The 22,082-nt window shown below is 37.4% G+C and overlaps 1 protein-coding gene across 1 annotated transcript in view; it reads right to left on the reverse strand.

The window, feature by feature from the left end:
• Positions 1–22,082, reverse strand: part of ADCY2 (adenylate cyclase 2) — a 210,831-nt gene that overhangs the window by 175,494 nt on the left and 13,255 nt on the right. Inside the window, exon 2 of the mRNA XM_017824122.1 lies at positions 15,060–15,257. Coding sequence (XP_017679611.1) covers positions 15,060–15,257 — 198 coding nt within the window. The remainder of the gene's footprint in view (positions 1–15,059; positions 15,258–22,082) is intronic.

Raw genomic sequence — 22,082 nt, forward strand, 5'->3', positions numbered from 1 at the left:
TACTCCAGGGAAGAAAGAAGACACTTTATTAAACCAAAAACACCTCAAGTGGGAAGCTGAGATACTAAGTGCAGAATCTGAGAGTTCTTGGCTTCTGAAAACGAAGGTTTTCTGTATCCCCTCACTGTTTTTAAAGGGCCAAAATAAAAATACAAATAAGAAAAACATTTTAAAAAATAATTGTAATATGGCAAGCAATTTTGCCACATGTTATCTCTTGAAAATCAAGTGTAATCAGAGATGAACAAACATTATTGTTGATATATTTAATAATCTGTCATTTTTTTATTCACCCAAAAGCAATCTATTGAGGGCTTCATCACAAATCTGAATGAAGTTGGTAACAGACGGTATCTGTATCTCATTTGAAATGTAAATGAGTCATTCTTGTCTTTTGGGGAACTAGGATAGAAAAGACTGCTCTTCAGTCTTGTGGTTAAAAATAACTTTGCACTCGTCCCACACAATATCCCCTTTAATGATCCCTGCTTAGCATTACTTTCATGATGACCCATTAAACAAATGGGGACATGATGTAGCTTCCAAAATTTAACCAAAGTCAGATATTTAAAATAAAAATAAGCACATGGAACACAAGACCAGATGTTGCATTACATAAAAAAATAACATAGTAAGATTCAGGAAATAAAAAAAAAAAAAAGACAAAATAGGGGTGTGACATACCACACAGAAAGGCTACAAATTATTAACAGTCTTGAATGTTCAGGAGAAAGACCTGCTACTCCAGGGAAAATCTCCTATTTGACTTCAGCCCTGCCAAACATTGGAATTGTTCCAGCTGGTACCTTGGCTGTTCTCCCTTCTTAGAGCAAGCTGAAAAGCCACTACTCTGAGAGCAAAGAAGCTAGATCCTATGTAATCTTTGTCTATATTCATGCAAATATCTTCTGATAATCATGACAAAATTCTTGCTCAAGCACAATGGATTAATGACTGCAAAATACTCTCAACTGAGCTCTTCTACGGTATTTTGTCAATATTAAAACTATGTAAATGTCAAAGTGGACAATGGCAATACATCACCTGAGAATTTCTAGCGATAGTAATCTAATTACAATCTTTACAACGCTGTTTTCTCACTGCAAGAGGTTTAAGCCGTAATGAAGAACTCAAGAACAATCTTACAGGGTGCTTCCTTGCAGCTTTTAAGCCAGTTTTCTGGACTGGGGACAGAACAAAACCTTTTTCTAGGAGGATGGATAGAGACAGATTGGATCAGAGATGCTGTTCTGGAAGAGATTTCACTCCAGATACATTGGTGGAAAGAACTGCAGTTCCACATCATGCTTGTCCCATTTTGGGGGTTTTGCACACTGAAAGGCATGTAGAAACAGATGCTTCAGCTATATCTAAATTAACTCAAGTAACAGAGGCTGCATTAGTGTGCTAACTACAATATTATAACAGGGTTCATTTACTGTGTTGATAAGGTCCACTGTCAGTGATTTCCAAACCTTTGAGATCAGATAGGACTTCCCATCATAAAATCAGTAGGCAGTGGGTGGGGAAGAATTTCTCACAAATCAGTGGTGATTATGTTTTAATATTGCATAATTGGGTATAGGAGTTGGGATGTGTTGGAGGAGTGAGAGATTTGCGCTTTCAAGGAAAAGGGGTGGGAGTTCAGGAGTAGAAGACATTTCTGGATAACAAGGACCTGGGTTTTCATGAGGCAGCTTGGCAGCTCTGCTTGCTCAGGCACCAGTGCTACTGTGGTTTCTCACCCCTCCAGCTGCCTAGTGATGCCTTTTCCCTAATTCAGGACTTCAGTTGTGAAAAAGGTATAGACCTAACTCTAGAAATAGTCCAATATCTCCAGTCAGGAAAACAATAACACTAGCAAAGTATCATTAGTTTGAGAACTGAGAAATGGGATTTGAAAGTAGCAATTTATTTAACACTAATAAGAAATCTAACTAGAGCAACATTTTAATTGCATAGACACAGCTATGAATCTTCTACTATGCAGTTACAGTTTAGGTGATGGCTTCTTTTGGAGGATTTCAAGGATAAGACTGCTCAGGATGAAGGCAGGGTTAGAGCACTGCAGTTTTAAACAAGTGTTAGGAGTTCATTTTGCTACCATATGGTTCAACAATTATTATTATACTTTGCCACTTAAGGGGATACTGAAAAATTAACCACTAAACCCCATTAAACTGGATTTTTAAATGTTCCTTTTTTCCTTCTTTTTTCTCCCTTAATTCCAAGTATAACTAAATACAGAAAATAAACTGGCAGAAAAGCAAAAACTTCGCTTTCTTTACCAGTAAGACACTGAAGCCATAACATTTTCAGCTACATTTCATAAGGAGAACATTTTTAGACAAAGTCTTTTTGCCCAGAAATCTCTTTGCTTTAAAATATATTCCAAAATTGTGACAAGTTTAATGTATTACTTCATATTGCATGACTTCAACAACAGACCATGCCTAAAAAGAATGACATCCTCATGCATATTCTGCATTAAAATGAATCTATTCAAAACACACACCCCCTCTTGCTAGTGTTATTTTTTTTCAAACACCTGGGGAGTCATATTAATATTAGTATGTCAAGTGTTAAATTATATTTAAAAATATATAAGATAAAATATGCTAACTAAAATACTTGATGGTATGATGTATTGAAGAAACAATTTCCTTAACAGCAAGAAACCTTAGTAGAGTCATGTGATTTAGTAAGATACTGCAGCCTGAAATACATGATCTTGTTGACCTTCAGTACTTCAAAATTGTTCCTGTTTTTATAGCCCTGTTGTTTGCCATCCCATTTCTATCCATGGCCACTGAGTATACAAATAAAAAGAGTTGAAAGTCTATCTTCTGTACAAACAAAATGCACACTGCTCCATGCCTTCTCAACCGGGGTTTTTATTTACCATCTGCTTACACTGACTTATCACTAAGGGCTGTATTTCTTTTACAGTTTTAACACAACCCTTCTTCATCTGTCCCTTCAGTCAGTCTCCATCCATGCTGCTAGCCAGAAACCATCTATTGTCCAGGACTGTGCGACCAACTTTCACAGCTCCCACAAAGAAGGCAAACAGCAGAGTAGCGTGAAAAAACACCACAGGCACCACTTTGGCACAAGCCATTACTTGCCTCCATGTCCAAATCTCCACACTGCAGGAGCAGAGGTGCACAGCTTTCCTCACACTTTTAGATGGCTTTTTTCCCAGTACTGATACCTTAGGAACCTAGGATCAATTCCCAAGGGTTGTGGCCAGTGTTTTAGCCTCTGTCCTCCCTAACATCTTTACACAGCGACTCCAATGTTTCTGCAGCTCAGCCTCTGCACACTGAACTGCCCACGGACACAGGTCTCTTCTCATGGAAACAGCAGAGGTCAGACACAGTGGTGTTGGGCTTCTGTCCTGACTACAGTCCTCTCCCACTCTCACTGAGACTGCAGCCATCCTGAACAAAGGGGTACATCTCATTTTGATAAAACAGGTAAAAAAAAAAGCTCAAACAACAGCCAAGAAAACCCTGGTGTAAGAATCGCGACAAAAATTGTAGAAGTACTGAAAACTGAAACCTGACATTTTACTAAATAAACCTAATTTTATTTATAAACCCATATGATATGTGGTTGCTCAGCATGGTAAATAAAAAAGAATACAAAGCCTGCGACAGTACAAGAGGCCAAGTTGTTTTGTTCTGCATTTCTATATTATGTGAAGTCACCAATTTGTGATTGCAAGTCACCAATCTGTGATCACAACTACTAGCTAAATAATAAGTCACAGAAATTATGCAAATTCTGTGGATCCAGAAAGATTTTCCTTTTGTAGCTTCAGTGGCTTCAGTGGCCACTACATGTCCCTGCAATACTGTAAAATGCTGTTCCCAAAATGTTCATATGGCTTGAGAAAAGTAGTACTTACTGAAATGTCATTAAAAGTAAACAAGGAGAGATGAGAAGAAAAGGAATTAAGGGGTATTAAAGGATAGATTCTTCTGCTAGCCCCTATGGAGAAATATGTCCTGTAACCTTCTGCCTACATCACCAATGAGTATGGAACTCTTGGGGTAATTTAGAGGAAATCATAGTATAGAAATAAGTATGATTCACACATGATAATATGCATTTATTGCACTTTTCTGCATTCAGGGCTTTGTTATCAATCAGGATTTCTCTTTCCAGTCTTCATCTCACCAAAGAAACATGATCTTTCTCAATTTTTTTTGCACATCAACCCAACACTTTAAATGGAATTTAATATAGAAATTAATGTCATTCAGACCACACACTTTCCTTCCGTTGTCAATATCCCGGGTCATCCAGCAGACCTGGCAGTTTATCTACATCAAATGGTAACTGATATTCTTAAATAAGTTTCTAAATACTGAACAAAGTCAGGTTACTGCAAAAAGAAAATAAAAGGCATGCGCATCTACCTTAGTAAGACTGTAACCTCATCTATGTGAAAGCCATTTGAAACACCGATTTATACTTGTTTATATAAGCGTGTAAGTAATATGTACACACTGACAGGAACCATCATTAGATAACATATGTAGTCATAATGGATAATCAGAGTGCCACATGGGGAAAAAAAGACTTTCTCAAATCTCTGCCTCATTTAATAGGGATAAGATCTTTTTTTTGTTGTTTTATGGAAAGTAGAAGTTTTCAGACTTATGTACGTTTAATATGATTTTTTAGATGTAAACCTTTTTTATACGGGAGACTGTTTAATCCATTTCCTTCATCACTGGACATTATTTGCAAAAAAAACCCTTGATGATTTAGGCTAACAACAGCATAGTAAAGAAAAATTTACTGCCACATTTACTTAGGATCAATTCCACCCCAAATTAACAAAAAAAAAATAATTTCCAAATCTGGAAGATAAAGTCATAATATTTTGTGTGCTTACACTACCAAAAAAGAAAAAAAAACCTTTCCACGCAATTTTTTTTCTTCCCTTTTTTTTGTGTGGGGGAGGGGGAATGCGAGGGAGAGGCAGAACTGCAAGTGTGGTCAAGCAGAATAAAACAGAACTCTAACTGAGCTCTCAAATATTTGAACTTGCAAGACTACATAATAATGACACCTAAAAATTGTTATTTATGAAAATTCATCGGTATTGAATGAGGCAAAAACTATTCTTATGAAGACTACAGCTGGCTGTAAGACAAAAAATACAGTGAGATTACAATTATACTGAATTGAGGAAAGGCTGTCCTCATTAATAAGTGGGAGAAGAAACAACTGTCACAGTAAATGTGAGAAGGTGTTATAAACTTGGGAGGAAATGTATGAAAGGAAGAGCTGAAAACAGAATACAAAGGAACTGTGAAATAACCAAAACAAACAGAAAATAGTCAAAGGACATTCATACTACAAATGTGCAAACTGATAAATTACAGAAAGCATCTCATACTGGGTAACTACAACAAGTAAGAAATCTAGAAAGAACTAACGTTGAAAGAGACTGTGCACTGTACAAAATGCAGATTACTGTGCAATGCCACGTGAAGACACAAGACAGGGAGATTGTAGTTACTAAGTCATCTCTTCCCCTGCCACTTTGATTCTTGGAAAACAAAGATATTTGCAGATCAGTAAAGTGTTACAGAAATCAGAACATTTAAGAAGAGATTCAGGTTTGCCAATTTAAGCAAAGATAATGCCCCTGAAAAGTAAGATAAAGAATTTACATACACATATAACTTAGCTAAAATGGCATGTACAAGAAGCAAATAAGAAAAGTGCAATCTAGAATTCAACATAATTAATATGTGGTCAAGTTCTAAACTGTTCAAAGTAGATCTTCCATAACAATATAGTCCAAGAACTTCAGATATTGACACTACCGATAAATGTGTTATTTTACAGCAAGTTTACTTTAAGCTATAAAAACAATATGAAGTTTTGGAGTAGTAACAAAAATATACCTTTTCCCTAACTGGCACAACAGCAGATGCAACATTGCATGAAAGCATTATTTATTTTTTGAAGCCTTGTTAATGCATTTATGTGGAGGGTTTTTTCCCTGATAGACTGAAAAGGCTTCTTTTCCTGTGACACTGGTCCAGGAGGCCTAGCTTTTCTGCAAAACTGAAGCTGGGAGATGTTGTGTCCTTGTCCCTGATATGGATCTCCCAAATAGTTACTGGTTCCCTTTTGAAAGACTCCTCCTTTTGGAACCTGCCTTCTGAAAGTCCTCTTGCCCTTCCTGTTCTCAGCCCTCTTCCAAATTAGTCTCATGTATTACCTAAAGAAGAAGTAGAATCATAAAAGATAAATACCTCTGGGATTTTCCTTCATCAACACTGAAATGTTGTCTGAGAATTGACTATATCTTAGTCAGTTATCTTTCTCCTTTCTGTTTTTCTAGACAGCCTATTGCTGAATTAAACCAATATAAACATCAAAGCTATGTCCCAATAAACAAGCACCATACATTGGTTTGTATACAAAAAAACTGTTACACAGAAAAATAAAACAAAAAGTCACTAAATGAACATAAATAACCTCTTGAAAGAACATCTATTTTCTATTTCTCAATGAATTTACAATTTATAATGTATAATTATTTATATAACTTACATTTTAATTATACATTATTCCTAAAAATCTCAGCTTAACCACATGTGAAATCATGCAATATCAGAATCCTCTGACATAATTATATTTGTGCATTTAAGATACCTTTAAAAATTAGATTTACACAGATTTTACAAATTATATTTTTTTATGAATATATGAAACTTACATCTTTTGCAACCCGTATTGAATGGGCCTTACTACACTTCACACGTATTTCTACCTCTTTATTTCTTACTTTTGTAAAAGGTAAACTTAGCACCTTGCTCAACAACAAACCAGCAGACCATATGGCTTTCTTTCAAATATTAGTTAATTTAAGGTAATGTTTCCTGATATCTGCATAACTCTGCAGATGTGCATCCTAGCAAGTGAAAATGAAAGGCATTGCACATCCAGAATATTACAAACTGCTGGCACATAGGGGAACATTGTTACCTTCCTCCTAGACTAAAAGAGAAGCCAACCTCTGACATTCCAAATACTAAGATTATTATTATGCCTACAGCTTTTTAAAAGCTACAGAAACAGGGAACACTCTCAAACAATAAAACTGAGGTCTTCTTATGCAGCTTGTAGGAAAAATTTTCACCATCTATTTCATTTTTCTTTGTGCAACAGTTCACCAGCTAAATTATTACCTCAGTACAAACCTGCAAACTGAATCAGATTTGAGACAAAAGACAAAAAAATTACCAAAGGTCAGAATCTATGATGATATGCCCTTTCATCACCTAATTCACAGAAATAAAAGCATACAATATTATGTCCAATGGCCTTGTAAAGGTACATGCTTTTCCATGGCAGGGAGGTGTACAAGGTCAAAGAGCTTAAACCAACAGACTAATACAGTGTCATGACAAAACCTTCCCTCCTGGAAGTCAGGTAAACTGTTACATTTCTGAGTGAAAAAGACTAAGTGAAACACTTTCAATGAATGGTAAACTTGCATGGCTTCCCTAAACTAAACGTGCTAGCAAGAAGTACTGGATAGCTTCTTTAATGGTTCTCTGGTAACTCTATCACACAAGTAATTTTTAACTATATATGTATTAAGAAATTATTAAATGCTTATTTCCTAATGTCAAATCAATTATTAAGCACATAAGAAGCCATATAAATGGCTTAAATTATTCATTTCCATTTGTCATTTGGTGTCTTGACTTCAGCAACATCAGAATAATATGATAATACATAAAATTAGCATTGCTTAATTTCAGGACTCTCAGAAACATTAACATTTTTATTGATAAATGTTACTTCCCATCAAAGGGAAAAATTTTGCCACATTCAGTGGCAATGTCTCACATTTTTATTGTAATTCAGTATGTACACTTCCCTTAGCAAAATTCATTCACATGACTTGCAATGCAAGTATCAAAGCACATGTAAACTATGCAATATCTTGATGAAAACTACAATCAGCTCAGCCTTTGTACTTAACCGTCCCCTCCAAGATGAAAAAATCACTACAGGAAATGGCATCAAGAAAAACAAACTAGCAGGAAAAAAAAGGGTTTCATAGGGTTCTTCCAATAATATCCAAGACACATCCAGTCTTTTCTACTCTATATTACATCAAACTTCTCTCATAAATGTTATAAAGAATGCCTAAAGAAAGAAACAGACCAAGATTAGTATTCTCAGATGTTTTAAATTTTGAGACTATTTCTCCAGAACAACACTGGAAGGATAAAAGATATTTAAATAGCAAAAAGCTGCACATTTTCATAATTCAGAAAATGCATCTCTTCAGCTTTTAGATGAACTTCAGGCACAGGTCAAAGTAAATTGTAATTTAAAACAGTTCAATAGTTCCCAGATGTTCAGTAGTGCAAAGGATGCTCCTGAACCACTGAAGTCCATGTCTTTGTTATTGAATACACTGAATGACTCTCAGCTAAGGGCAGCATTCCACTGTGAAATCAATTCATTATTTTAATCCTTATTATTCTGAGGATATTAGCCACTCCACAAACTCAGTGCCCTAATGGCTATGGGATTTATTCCAATTTTCAGTTTAATTTTCATTAATGGTCAGCTGATTTTTATTTGGAGGGGTGGAGGGTGGGGTGTATGCGTGTACGTGTCACTAATTCTTTATCTTCTGTAGCTTCTTCTCAAATCTGCTGTCTGCAACCATGGACTATCTGTAGATGGCAGTCACACCACTCTCAACATTCTTCTCCTCTGAAGATCTATACCCAAGACAAGCTTTTCTCATCTCCTTTCACAAAACTCTCCTTTATCCTGGTGATCTTGCTTGATGATCTCTCTATTTATTCCAGTTTCAGTTTAACTTTTTGAATAAAGGTAACTAGAAATGTACATAGTCATCAAAGTAAGGGTTCATCTTTAGCTGGATACTTTGCCATCATAACTGAGTCTTTTCTGGATGCATGTCCTAATGATCCGGTGATCAGCTAATGCTTCCTCTCTTCATTCTGCTTGTCCTTGCTCATTTTTTACTGATGAACTCAGACTATAGCTGAAACTTTTTCTGTTATTCCCCAAATGCAGATACCTCACATTTCCTGTTATTAAATTTCATCTTGCTGGTATTACTGCAGTTCTCAAGGTCAAGCTTTTCTTCCCCATAACATTGTGATATTTCTCTGTATTAGAAATCCTTGAACTGGGTCATCGACAAATTTCATTATATCAGTGACATTCTGTCACCCCATCACTAGTAAAAAGCACTAATAAAGGCAAACATTCTCCAGAGAGCTCCCTGAGAAATCCAGCCAGCAATCTTCCTCCCGCCTGACACCCTCTGAAGTCACACTATCTGCCATCTCTCCTCACCTACATGTACAGTTACTTTAGCAATGGTCATCTCCTCTACAAGTGCTTCTAGTCTTCTGTTTGGCACTAAAAAAGAATTTTATCTTTTTTCAAAAATACATTCCCTATTTATAACAGCAATCAGTTCTCTTTCCACGAACCATCCCAATGCACTGCCATGCCACAGCAAAGGTTAAGAATGGCACATTAGTTGTGCCAACGGGGATTCCAAGGCTCCACACACTATTTTATTATATTAATCTACTATATTACTGATTTTAAGAACTCGTAGGCCTCTAATAGTTCATCTTTTCCCTGTCCTCTATACAGATATAGCCACACCAGACATGATAAACACACTTAAATGCCTTCCTACCAAGCTTGTGACTTCATATATCTCTAAAAAAAGCATTAAGATAAAAATCATCTGTTCTTCTCCTTCCTTGAATATAACTGAAAATATGGCATATAGTTGTGGATTGTGGGTTTCTTCTTTTTCTGTCACTTCTAATCCTAAAGCACAGTATCACTGCTTGGCAGTATCTTCCCTTTTCATACCACCTTCCTGGTTTTCTTCATGTCCTTTTCCAGGTGACTACTCACCTACAAGGTACTGAACCATGTTCCTACAAGCTTTGGTTCCTTGTTCAGGATACTCATTCCTGAGAGTCTGATTAATCTTGAACATAAAAAAATGTCAAGTATTCTCCACACTCCAGGTCATGAACCAGTGGTATAGCATTAACTCATCCTCACTCTACTGTGCTGCAGGCACTTCGATGATACCTGCCTTGTATTCCTCAAACATCTAATTTTTTTTTTTTTTCTTTTTTGCAGTGCTTAACCACAAAACATGTTATTAGTAATTTATGGCAGGGCTGACTTTAGATAGGGCAGGTCCCAAGCAAGATGAGGAAACCATACCCAAAGTAATTCCTTAAAAAGACAATTCTTCTCTTTCTGCAGATCCATCAGCTCACCCCATGGCCTAATATAGGAGCTAATTACCATAACCACAGAAACTCTGTGCAGGCCCCCCTCACTCCGCAGCACACAACAGACTGATATCCTCAGGTGCTACAACAGTATCAAAAAAATAAACATTATAAATACTAGGGCATAAAACTTTGCCCACACCTTGTAAACCAGGACTGCCCCGAGGCCTGAACTGAACCGTTCCATATCAACACATTAAAACAAAACAAAAAAGTGCTTTAAATTCAGCTTAAAAAGTAGAATTTAAGCTAAAATAATCAAGCATATATTCTAAACACATCACTCTGGATAGTTTTTTTTTTAAACCATAAGTGTCAAATTCCGCTTGAAGTAATTTTCTGTGCTGTAACTGAATATAGAGAAGGAGGAACACATCTGGTGCCTGTGCTGTGCAAACATATTTATAATTAAATAGAATTGAACACCAAAATCCTGCAATGATAGAATTCATTAGACTAGTATAATGTTGTATAATTACTCTTTTTTTATATCATCTACTGCATGCTTTAAGAGCTCTTTTTATCCATTGATATCAATGTGCTATGACATACTTACATACATCCTGTATAAAAGGCTGAGGAAGTATTAGACATGTCAGAGGGTGACATGGAAAGGCGACTGTTGTACAGTAACTACACTGTCAGTGGAACAAGAAGAAACTAATTTCAATTCATTCCCTGGCATGAAACTCTACAGATAGAGACTGGATTTACATTTAGAAAGGAAAGGTACTTCATTCTATAGTAGGGAAGAGTCTTAACATGATAAAATCAATACATCACCTTTTTCGACCAGAACTCCTTACTCAGCTTGCCTGCCATGCATTACTGGCCCTCCACCGACACACCATCTAGAGATTTCCACATGGATCTTGCTAAGTTAGCATCACCCTCGGGTCTTTCCTCACTGAAACCATGTCCACACATTACTGCTCACACCTTAGACTTGAAAAAAGTTGCCAGCAGGGAATCACTCCCTCTGAGCCTCAGCATGACCGCCTTTGCTCTACTTCTTTCCTACTCACCCAGGTGTCTCGCGATTCCTACCAGGCAGCCCAGTTTCCCTTCTGGGCTCTAGCACGGTGAAGCGTGTGAAGGTCCTAACGAGGCATCCGAGTTCCCTGGGGCACCAGGGAAAACCAGGGGCTACACTGTCAAGCATGGCAGTGACAGAAACTTGGGCTGACACCAGTAAGAGAGGGTTGCCACACTTCTTTAAAAAAATTTGTCAGGTACCAAAGACATTTGTCATCACTGTTCCAATCATGTAAAGCCACCCACTGCCTCCCTAAAGCACACTCCACCTCCCTCTCAGTGTACTCGCTGTGTTTTGTTGTCAATACAGAGGAGTAAGGGAGCTCAGACTAACCTAAGAGGTAAGTTAGTAAGGCTGATAGTGCAAATATCCTGGCTGCTGTCATGAACGGGTTAGTGATGATGCCCAAGCAGTCCAGTGATAATAACAGCCTTTGGATCAGGCTCAGCAGGCAACCACAGAGCTAGTATGGGGTTTGCTGACCAGACTAAGGGACAAAGTAACTGTCCACAGCTGCACTGTCTTCCCCCTTCAAACAGTGGCCAGATACCTACCCAGTAACAGCTTTCTCTCCAAAGCTGTAGCTGCAGCCAAAGAAGAGTCAAGGAAATGGAGACCAATACAATGGTCTGCAGGGACAGCAAAAAGATAGCTGAAACCAATCCTGATTTGCACTTATTTCACATCAGCCTACAAGTTTCTAATAAAAAAACCCCAACAGTGGCCCTGATCAGCCAATTCATTTCAAGCCCTCTACTCATCGTGAAAGTTATTTGAGCTATGTGCCTGCAGGCTCTGGAGGAACTGCTCTGCATTAAATATATATTGATTTCCTAACCAGAATAGTCTCTCTCAAGTGGTATTTTTATTGTAAACAAAAGCTGCAAAAGTTCACACCTAAGGTTCCTTAAGACAACAGAGAAAAACTATATTTAGCAGTCGCAAACAGTCGAGAAACACATGAAAATCATTAAGCCAAAATTTAAAAGATGCAGGGTTCTCACTCAGGGAGAAGGGTTGTGCACAAATGACAAAATAACAAGCTTTTTTCTATCAACTGTGGTATGCAAAAAATCTATCTTTCAAAATTTACCAGTACAATTAAGAAACACCATATTCTTAACAAGCTTAAAATTCAGAGGACATGAAAGTTATGATGAAAAGAGTACTTTTAAACTCTGCTGGACTAAAACAAAAGTTAGGCTGTAATTTGAAGAAAATTAAAATAAAGCACTTGTTTAGAAAGTAACTGTGCATGAACTAGCTCTTTCTTTTATTTTCATAATTTCCTAATTAGTTATGTTGACAGAGACATATTTGACTGAATTAATTTAAATTTTACATCACATCTCCTTTCTTTCATAAAACGCATAAAGGAACCACAAAACCACCCTAATATGCCAAGCAAAATGGTTTAAAGATTCGCAAAACTTCAACAAAGCAGCTGTCAGTGATCACTGAGGAAGGATTTTTCAAATTTGCTTTCATGTAGGATTATAAGAGAGAACACCGATTATTGACCTGCACATTCTTGATGCAGAGCAAACAAAACACCAGCATCACAGGCATACATGGCAGTATTTTATTGCTCACAGCTCTTTTTCAGATGTTCGAAAACATCTAACCTGCAATTAGTCTATTGTGTAAAGGTGTCAAATTCCCAGAAAGACTCCCATATTTTCACAGTTTACTCTTAACTGACACTAGGCAAAAGTATGCCTACAAAAGCAATCCGCAAAAGCGCACTCCTATTCAAAGGAGGAAAATGTGGTTTTGGGGAAGCGAAGGGTCCCACTGCAGGGAGCCACAGGACCTCGGACTCCCAGCAGGGGCCAGGGGCCGCTCTGGCACAGCCCCTCTCCCGCCAGATGCCAAAGACATCTGCCGCGGGGTCCAGGCGTTCTGGAAAATCCCTGCCCACTCTCGGCTGGAGCCTGCACAGCACTGGGAAAGGCTGCTGCCCGGAGCCGGCTGCTGCTGGCAGAGCAAGAGATGCGGCTCCCTCCCAAATATCCTTTTCTCCAAGCAACACTTGCACGCAAAGCAAGGAGCAGACTGAAACATCAGAGAAGTTGTGTCCTGGCAACCTGCAGCAAGACAATGCCTTTCCCTAGAGCTCTACAGTCCTTCCTGCCTCACATAGCCAGCCATGTCCCTGGGATGCTGTGGGAATGCCTACACTTTTCCTAAGAGGAAAGCAAAGCAGGACAAACCATCTTCAGGGGCTAAACACAACCTTGGGACCGAGACATCAGTATCTCTCTTAGATCTCTTTTAGGCCAAATGCTTTTGAAAATCATTATTCTATCTTTCAAATACCAAAATTAAACTCACTACAATTTGTAATGAACAAATAATACAGTTAATTAAATATTTGCATCTAAGCTTGAAAGTCTGAAATATCCTGAAATGACTTCCCACAACTGGCAATGAAAATAAATCAGAAAAGTAAGACCATGTGAATTATCTAGAGCTGATATCATAAAGATATAAGAACTCCCATGGTGAAATCTGTATCTAGAGAAAAGTATTTCATGTTCTGATTTGCTTTTCATTACATGCAAGTGTGGCCTGATTTGGCAGTTTCAAATACTGAAAAGGAAAGGGAAAAAAAAAAACTGGAAGGAGGTTTCTTACATAATTAATCCCAGAACCTTCCAAGAAAATGAAAATATAAAGTCAAACACAAAGGTAAGGGCTCCAGAAGTATTGCCAACATACACCAGTAATTTAAATAATTTGAATTAAAGAGTTTAAAGGAACTATCCGCATACTTAAAGTTCAGTATTTGCATAAGTCTTTGCAAGATCTGAATAACAAGTGAGACAATGTGCTTCAAGTGTATCTCAAAGACCTAGAAGGCATTCTGGATAGAGCAATACCATTTAAAGGTTATACTAAATTCATGGAACTAGCATGAAATTTTCAGAAGACATATTTATATGTTTGAAATATTTTTTTTTGCCATCCTTTGAAGAGTTTTAAAATTATTTTATAAGGAGTATTCCCACATAGAGTTGTTTGGGGAAAAGAAAACAATACAGAGGAGCACAGAAGAATCAATCATGCTCAGCATTGGATATTGTACATCATTTATTGATGTTTCAAAAGTGCTGCCATTAGGCTGCAATTATATTTTGCTTTGTCTCCATTACAAAATTTAAAAAATGTGGAGGGTACTTCACTGCTTCTCTACTCACTCATTTCCCTAGACAAGTAAGGAAACACCCAGTCCTTTTTCTCACACATTGCTAGAGAACATCTTGAAAACCACAGAAAGCCTACACTGACAGCTCAAACGTTTTAAACTGAAGAAGATAGCATCAGCAGTGCTGAACAAAGCTAGCATTTCTGCCATATTAACTGGTCACTAGAATCAAATATTCACTATACAGAGAAGTTGGTGATTGGATTCACATATTCATTACACAGAGAAGCTTAAAAATATGAAAATAAAATCCTCCAAATATTTCCTAATATATCCTAAGTATGCACATCTCTGGTATTTATAAAATAGACGCAGGGAGTCTCAGCATGCAACCACTTAGTCACAAAACCATTTTATGAAATGTCCCACAAAAATGAATGTGAATGCTTTTGTATAGAATGGTTCTTGGAAATTTACCCAATGGAAATAAAATCAGTAATAATGACACTCTTACCTGGTCCCAGGGACAGATGATTCCTCCAAAACACATAAAGAGATATCCCATGGCAACAAGACACACCCAGACCACCAGAGAAAATACACGAAGCAGCTTCTTAAATACAGGTTCTACGCAGACAAGGATAAATATAGCAAAAAAAATTGCTAGGGCAGTTGGAACGGTTATTAAAAACGCCACATGGTCTTCAACTTCCTGGAAAGAGAGGAAAATGAAAAGGAAGTTAAAAACTAATGTGTTTAAAGGTCAGACAGCAATAACGTAGTCTAAATTTATGGTACACGGAGATCCCAGAAAGACATGATTGGATATCAAAAGTGAGTTCAATCAACACAGAATTTCTTTCTCGGTAAGAAGCTGTCTGTAACTACTACGGTAACTATTAACCACAATACTGCATGCTACTTCTTTTACTAATTTGAGCTGCAGAGGGCTGTGCGAAGGCTGCACAACATCAGGGAGGCCGAGTTAGCTAGCTAGTTCCAAGCACAGTCTGCAGTGGACCCACAGCCCGTGGCCAACTAACCAACAACAGCACCACTGGTGCACACAAACAGAAGGGAGAGGGGCAGATGATGCAGAACAATGGAAGCCTGCAACAGCACGGACCCAAAGGAGGAAGAAATTTTCCCCGAAGCCTGGAATGCCCTTGCAGAACCTCTTCAGTGCTCTGCAGACCGAAGATGAAAGACCCGTCACATCAGGAGATGAGCAAGGCAGCCCCATCTGCTCCCTGTGTAAAAACGAACACAACTAAAAAAACATGATGGGTGATAGTAGTAGGTGACTTTCTTCTGAGAGGTACGCAGGCACCCATGTGCCGACCTGACACACTCTAGAGAGTCATGAGGTTAACTGGGGACTTTTATCAGGGATGTCACCAAGAGACTACCAAGCCTCATAGGGTCCACTATTAACCACGGCTGTTGTTTCACCAGTGGCCAACAGTGATACAGCCAGGAGCAATCTGAGGATAACAAGAAGGATTACAGAGAGTGGTGGTAATGGACACTGGAGTGCAGGTAGTTTATTCACCAATCCTCACCAAACTAAAGTTGCCAGAGGAAGGGAACCTCAATCCATTCCACTCCACGTTTTGCTTCTGCTTAAAGTATTTGTCTGGTAGGACAGACTCTAGATTACATATATACATTTTTTCCTAGCAACTGCTTACTTGGAAATGTAGTGACAACAGCCAGATCAAGGACTAGAATATAACTTGAAGTAAGATTCAGAAAAATAAATATTTAAATTTATTTACAGAACTTGGAAATTAAAACACTAACATCTTAAAATTATCTAATTATGGATGCATTAAAAAGGAATAAATATTTGATTTTATATTCCTGTATGTGTTCAGAAGTACGCCTGGTTGAAGAACAACAGCACTATATCAAAAGTCTGGTCATAGGATCTTTAGTCATTCCCCAGCTGTTATGAATTCTAACAGCCTCATTTGCAGCAACAAGGATTCCAAAATCAAGCACGAAATCCTACTGCTGCAACAGTACGAAATCCTCCACTAACCACACACTTCATGCAGAAAAGCCTTGGATTCTTTTTTCATATTGGTGAAATTTCAGAAGAATCTGAAAGTACTTATTTTATGATCTGTAAGACATCTAAGCACAAAGAAACAACATTTCTTTTTCCCTAATTCTCAGCTACTTTCTTAGTGCCCTGATATATCTTGTTTATTGATGAGTTTTCAACTTAAATATTTCACATTTTACTTAAAAGCATTTTAATGTAGCTTTTTTCCCTTTCTTATGTGTCTAAGACTTGCTCCAACTAGATCAAAACTAAAAATTTACAAAGAAATTTGTAAATTTACAGAAATTTACAAATGCTGTCAGTATTTTTTCTTGGGATTTTTTCCCTCTTATCTATTAAGTTTTACGACTCAATATCAAGAGACATTGTAAGAATCTGTCCCCCTCCTCTCTTCCAATTTCTTTGTTTTCCTTGTGGCTCTGCCTACATGTGTACTGCACACTGTGACACACATCTGCTGCACCAGGCCAGCTCCAGCCCAGGAGCAGCCACTGCCCTGACAGGTTCAAAACAAGGGAAACACCACAGAGAAAACCCACATCTGCCTCTGCAGTCTGTAGATGATCTTTCATATACACTACTCTGCCCGACAAAAGTCAGCTCGTCTTTCAACTTGAACTCACGAAGTCACACATTCAGGCAGTTATTACTGCAACACTGATGATCAGGATATAAGCAAAAAGAGAGCTGAGAAACTGAAAGTTATAGTGCTAACTTTGAAATGCAAACACTAAGCTTCCATATATTAAATAAGCACATGAAGGCTTTTAAGCATTTGGGTAGTTGTACTGAAAACAAAATTATGGTCTTAAAATTAGGCATAGAGATAAGTGTTCATAAAAGTATAGAGCTGTATGGAGTAAGATACATGCAATCTTGCATAGTAAGAGAAAAAATACAAAGCCTATCTAGTAGTAGTAAGAACTATTGATTTATGTATCTGAATGTTGTGATTTTTGATCATTTTCATCTCTGAAATTTGTTTCAGTTAATTTTCACAGAATATTCTGAGTTGGAAGGGAACCACAAGGATCAACAAGTCCAACTCTTAACTAAATAGCCCATATGGGGATTGAACCCACAAAGTTGGTGTCATTACAGAATCAAGGAATCGTAGAATCACAGAATATTCTGAGTTGGAAGGGATTCACAAGGATCACCAAATAGCACCATGCTCTAATCAACCGAGCTAATCTTAGGGTCAATTGATTTAGTAATGTTGCAAACAATGTCAGCCCAGATGACAGCAAAAGCTTTTAACTTTGACTTTTGACTTCTGCACTTCCAGGTGGGATGGCAAAACTCTTGTTGCAAGAGAAATGAAACCCCTCACAGGCGACAGGACAACATTAACTTCCTTGTACCATCTGTCACACAGCCAGGTCACAGCACTGAAGGAAACCACAAGCTCCTGGAGGAAGCCAAGACTGTGGAAAACCACATATTTAAAAGATGGCAAAATCATTTCAGTGATAACAATCATGCTATAAATATACTAGCGAGACTATCCAGATGCACAATTAAAACTACTGTACTTTCTGGGAGGATCTGGCTTCACAACAGATCAACAATATTTAGATATCAGTTTAGAGCATATGTATGCTCATGCAGCTACATATTCTTACATGTATTCTATAATTAGATCAACCCATCAAAATGTTTCTTCCAAATTAACAACTAATCAATTTCCTTGCGTACACTGATCTCAACGCTTACCTTGAGCCATTTGGATCACTAAATCTAAAATTTTACTTCTACTTTCTCCCCTTCTCAGGTTGCCTACTACACAATTTTACATTTTACTTTGATTTAAACATATGGAGGTAAAAAAAAATAAAATTGATCACAATGTATCAGCTCCTCAGCACATGTAAGTGAACGCCACCTTATTGACTGCCATGGGACGTCACCTCTCTGGGCTGACATCGAACAACCTGCTTCTGCGGTCACAGGCTGCTTGCATCGCATCATCCACTGTACAAACTCTGAAGTAAAACTGAAATTTAAAGACCGAATAGTATACACATCAGGCAATTTATAAAATATACGAGAAATTAAAACTTATTACAATTTGAATTCTTTACAGAAAGCCTGAATGTGTACAAGGGGATTTTTCACAATCCTGCCTGTAAATTACATGCTAATGTCAGGTCAACAAAAGCAGGCCCTGTAAGGAAGAGGTTTATTTTGGAAACTGCTTTTAACAATATTTTCCTATTACTTCACAGGAACTAAATCTTTATAGAATTGTAACTTTAAGAGCAGGACATTTAGAAGTTGTAGCTTCCTGATCAATATTTGCAATCACCAGTGGGTTTAGCAGATTAAAAGCTCATACGCAAAAACAAACCCTGAAGGCTAACTGTTCTGTTACTTTAACCATTTCCCAAAGATGTGGGAGGAAGAATGAAAAAAAATCAAACCCAAACACTTTTTTTTTTTGCTAGTTTCTGAAATTAAAATACACCAGAGGTAATGGAATTAAAATATCAGCATGACACTTGTGAACATAATGGCTAAGCCTGCAATAACATGGATCTTACCTGACAGCTCTGTCTTTCTGAGTGTTTTCTATCTTGCTGTCTTTTAATTACTGAAGAAATTAAAAAGTCTACTGTTAGAAATTTTTCCAACCCCCACAAATTCTTCCAAAGTGTGATAATCTTGTTATCACCACTAAAATCTGAAAAGTCACTTTCACTCATCTTTCCAAAACCCACAACCTTTTCTCATTCTACATCCTGTTCTTTTCCAGATAATGTCACGCCCTCAGTTTTAATTTTAAACAGCAAAATGCTGTAGAGCACTTCACTCTTACATATGTAAACATAGTCAGATGAAGAAATCTATAAAAATGAACAAATAAGAAGTTAAAAGACCAGTTTTACCATAAAAATCTTTTAACATGGTCCCTTATTCTTTTGATACTTTTTTCTTATTCTTTTCATCTAGTGGAATTAAACAGCAGACTATATACAGAAAACTCCTGCTGGGATCTAAAATATCACATGCTTTGAATTAACTCAAACCATTTAATACATTAAATTCCTACTAAAATCACTTTTTGCTGAGCTCAAGGAAACACTTTCCAAATGTAAATATAAAAACAAGGGAGTAATGTTCTTCAGACATTGATTTAATATTTTATTTCATACATCTATTCAATTCTCAATTTCAATATTCAATATCTTCAATATTTTTAAAAATGTTGAGTGTTAAAAAAAAGTTACAGGGCTCAAGGATTAGTAGCTTACTGGCCTCTCAATCAAAATACGTCTTCCTTTAACCAGGAAAGAATCTGTAAAGTTACAGACTGAAAGACTCTGTCGAGTTACCTTTGTAGCAAAAATTGCTCATTTTTCCTGTAAGGCCTTTTCCAGGAGTTGAGAGAAAGATTTTCAGAAGAGAAAATCACTCTTGTCTTTTTAAAACTGGACAGCATTTAAATTCTCTAACACCTCAAGAACTAGTTCCCTACAAAAGCTGCAAAAGTCTTCTGGCTAACTGCTGACTGCAGTGTGTGCCATTTGCTAGACAGCTGGAAAAATTTCCATTTTACTAGGAGGTGCCACACCCTGCTCCTGGCCAAGTAGCTGTACAGTTTCATCTAGGACTTCATCATTTAGGACAACAACTGAAAAGTTTTGGCTAGCAATCTCAGATTTCTTTTCCATCAATTCCATCAGTATTAGTCCATCTTCACTTCAGAAATGATTCAGTGTCTTTAAGGCCAGATGTTATTTCCAGGTCCACATTTTATTTTCTGGATCCACAACTTAGAAAAACTCCTCTGCCTTTTATGCTCACCATTTATCTTTCAGAATATAAAACTTTGCTTGTTTTTCTTGCTTAGGTGCCTGGTTAGAAGCTTTCTCGTGTTCCTTCTATATTTATTTTTTTTTTAAATCTTTCCTTGAGTCCTGTGCATCATGTTCAAGGACACTAGCAGAAAATTAACTGAACCGTATCTTTTAATCAAAGTGTCCTGAAGTTTGTGTCAATGAAGCTTTTGATTTTCACTAAGGCCCTCTGTAACTGCATGCCTGAATTTTTTTCCCCTCTGATTCAGCACTCCCTGTCTGGCTTAGTAGATCGATGATAACAGCATCAGGCTCAAATCCAGTTGTTTCATGATGTCTGTTGTCTTGAGAAATTCAGTTCTGTCTATTAATGAGTCTGATGTGCAGTCTACACTTGTTAGCAGTGATGTCTGACTCCTCACTATATGCAATCAATCCAGCCATTTGCACATCATGCAGATCAGGTAATTCTAACTGCTAACCTGCTGTGCGATGTCACCTGTAACCACAAGAAACAGTTCTGCATTCACGGCCATATCCTACACCATTTCATACTTGTTGGTACATGGGAACATTATCGGAGCAGGAAGATTTCATCCAAATCCTTCAGATGACATTCTGGCCACCTGGACCTTTCCCCAAACTTGAAAGCCATGAACAATGTATGCTGTAAAATCCTCCCCATATGAGAAGTGTGTAATTCTGCTGAAATCCAACAGGAACAGTTCTTTGACTTTAGACAATCTGCCCTCATTAGCATGTGGGACTAATAGTGATAATATAGTGACTAACCATGTAGGTCTTATGACCACCCTTCTGACCACCTACATGCTTGACTACAGAGCCAAGCACTTTTTGCTGGTGGACTTTTTTTTGTTGAGTACAGCTACATATAGATATTATTCATCTTCTAATTTACTCAGTAGAAAACAATTGTATCCATTTTTTTCCAAGTTTTCCTGACAGCTAGGAGTGAACCTCACCTGTCTCAGTCTTGTAATAATGATTATCAGGAACACAAAGTCTCCACATACCAGAGATCACAGACTTCTCTGTTTAACGCAAAAAACATCAGACCTCACAGACGGTTTGGAAAGGTTCCTTGGAGGTGCTGAGTCAAAGGCCATGGCTATTCTGCAAATAACAGTAACATGAGGAAGTTGAAAGAAAAGTTCTGGAGGCAAAATATTTGTTGCTAGTGAAGAAGCAGAGAACTATGGTAGCATTCCCAGAAATGCTCTCGAAACAAGACTGGTTGACAAGCAGAAGTTTAATAAGCAGCTAAGAAAATGTGTTCAAAAGGGAAATCAAAGAAATAGGGAAACTTGGGGAATAGGGAGGGAGCCTCTAGAAGGTATCTGAGCTTAATCTAAACTAGAAAAGAATGAATTTGCTGGCACTTCAAAGGTCAGAGGAAAACATTCAAACTGAAGAGGTTATAGAAACACAGTACATGGTTTAAGAGAAGCAGTAATGTCAAAGAGACCTGAAAGTCTCAATTAAATGAAAGGACAGAAGTTGATTAAACTCAAGCAAGAAGGAAACAGCAAAGACAGAACAGACAGACTCTCTTTTTAAAGTTTTTCAGAGAAATAAAGCACCCATGTGAAAGTACTCTTCTCTATAAGCCTAGGAAGCGAGATGGAAGAACTACAATGCCCATTGT

The sequence above is a fragment of the Lepidothrix coronata genome, unplaced genomic scaffold (assembly GCF_001604755.1).
Source record: "Lepidothrix coronata isolate B3197 unplaced genomic scaffold, Lepidothrix_coronata-1.0 Scaffold109, whole genome shotgun sequence".
Taxonomy (NCBI): Eukaryota; Metazoa; Chordata; class Aves; order Passeriformes; family Pipridae; genus Lepidothrix; species Lepidothrix coronata.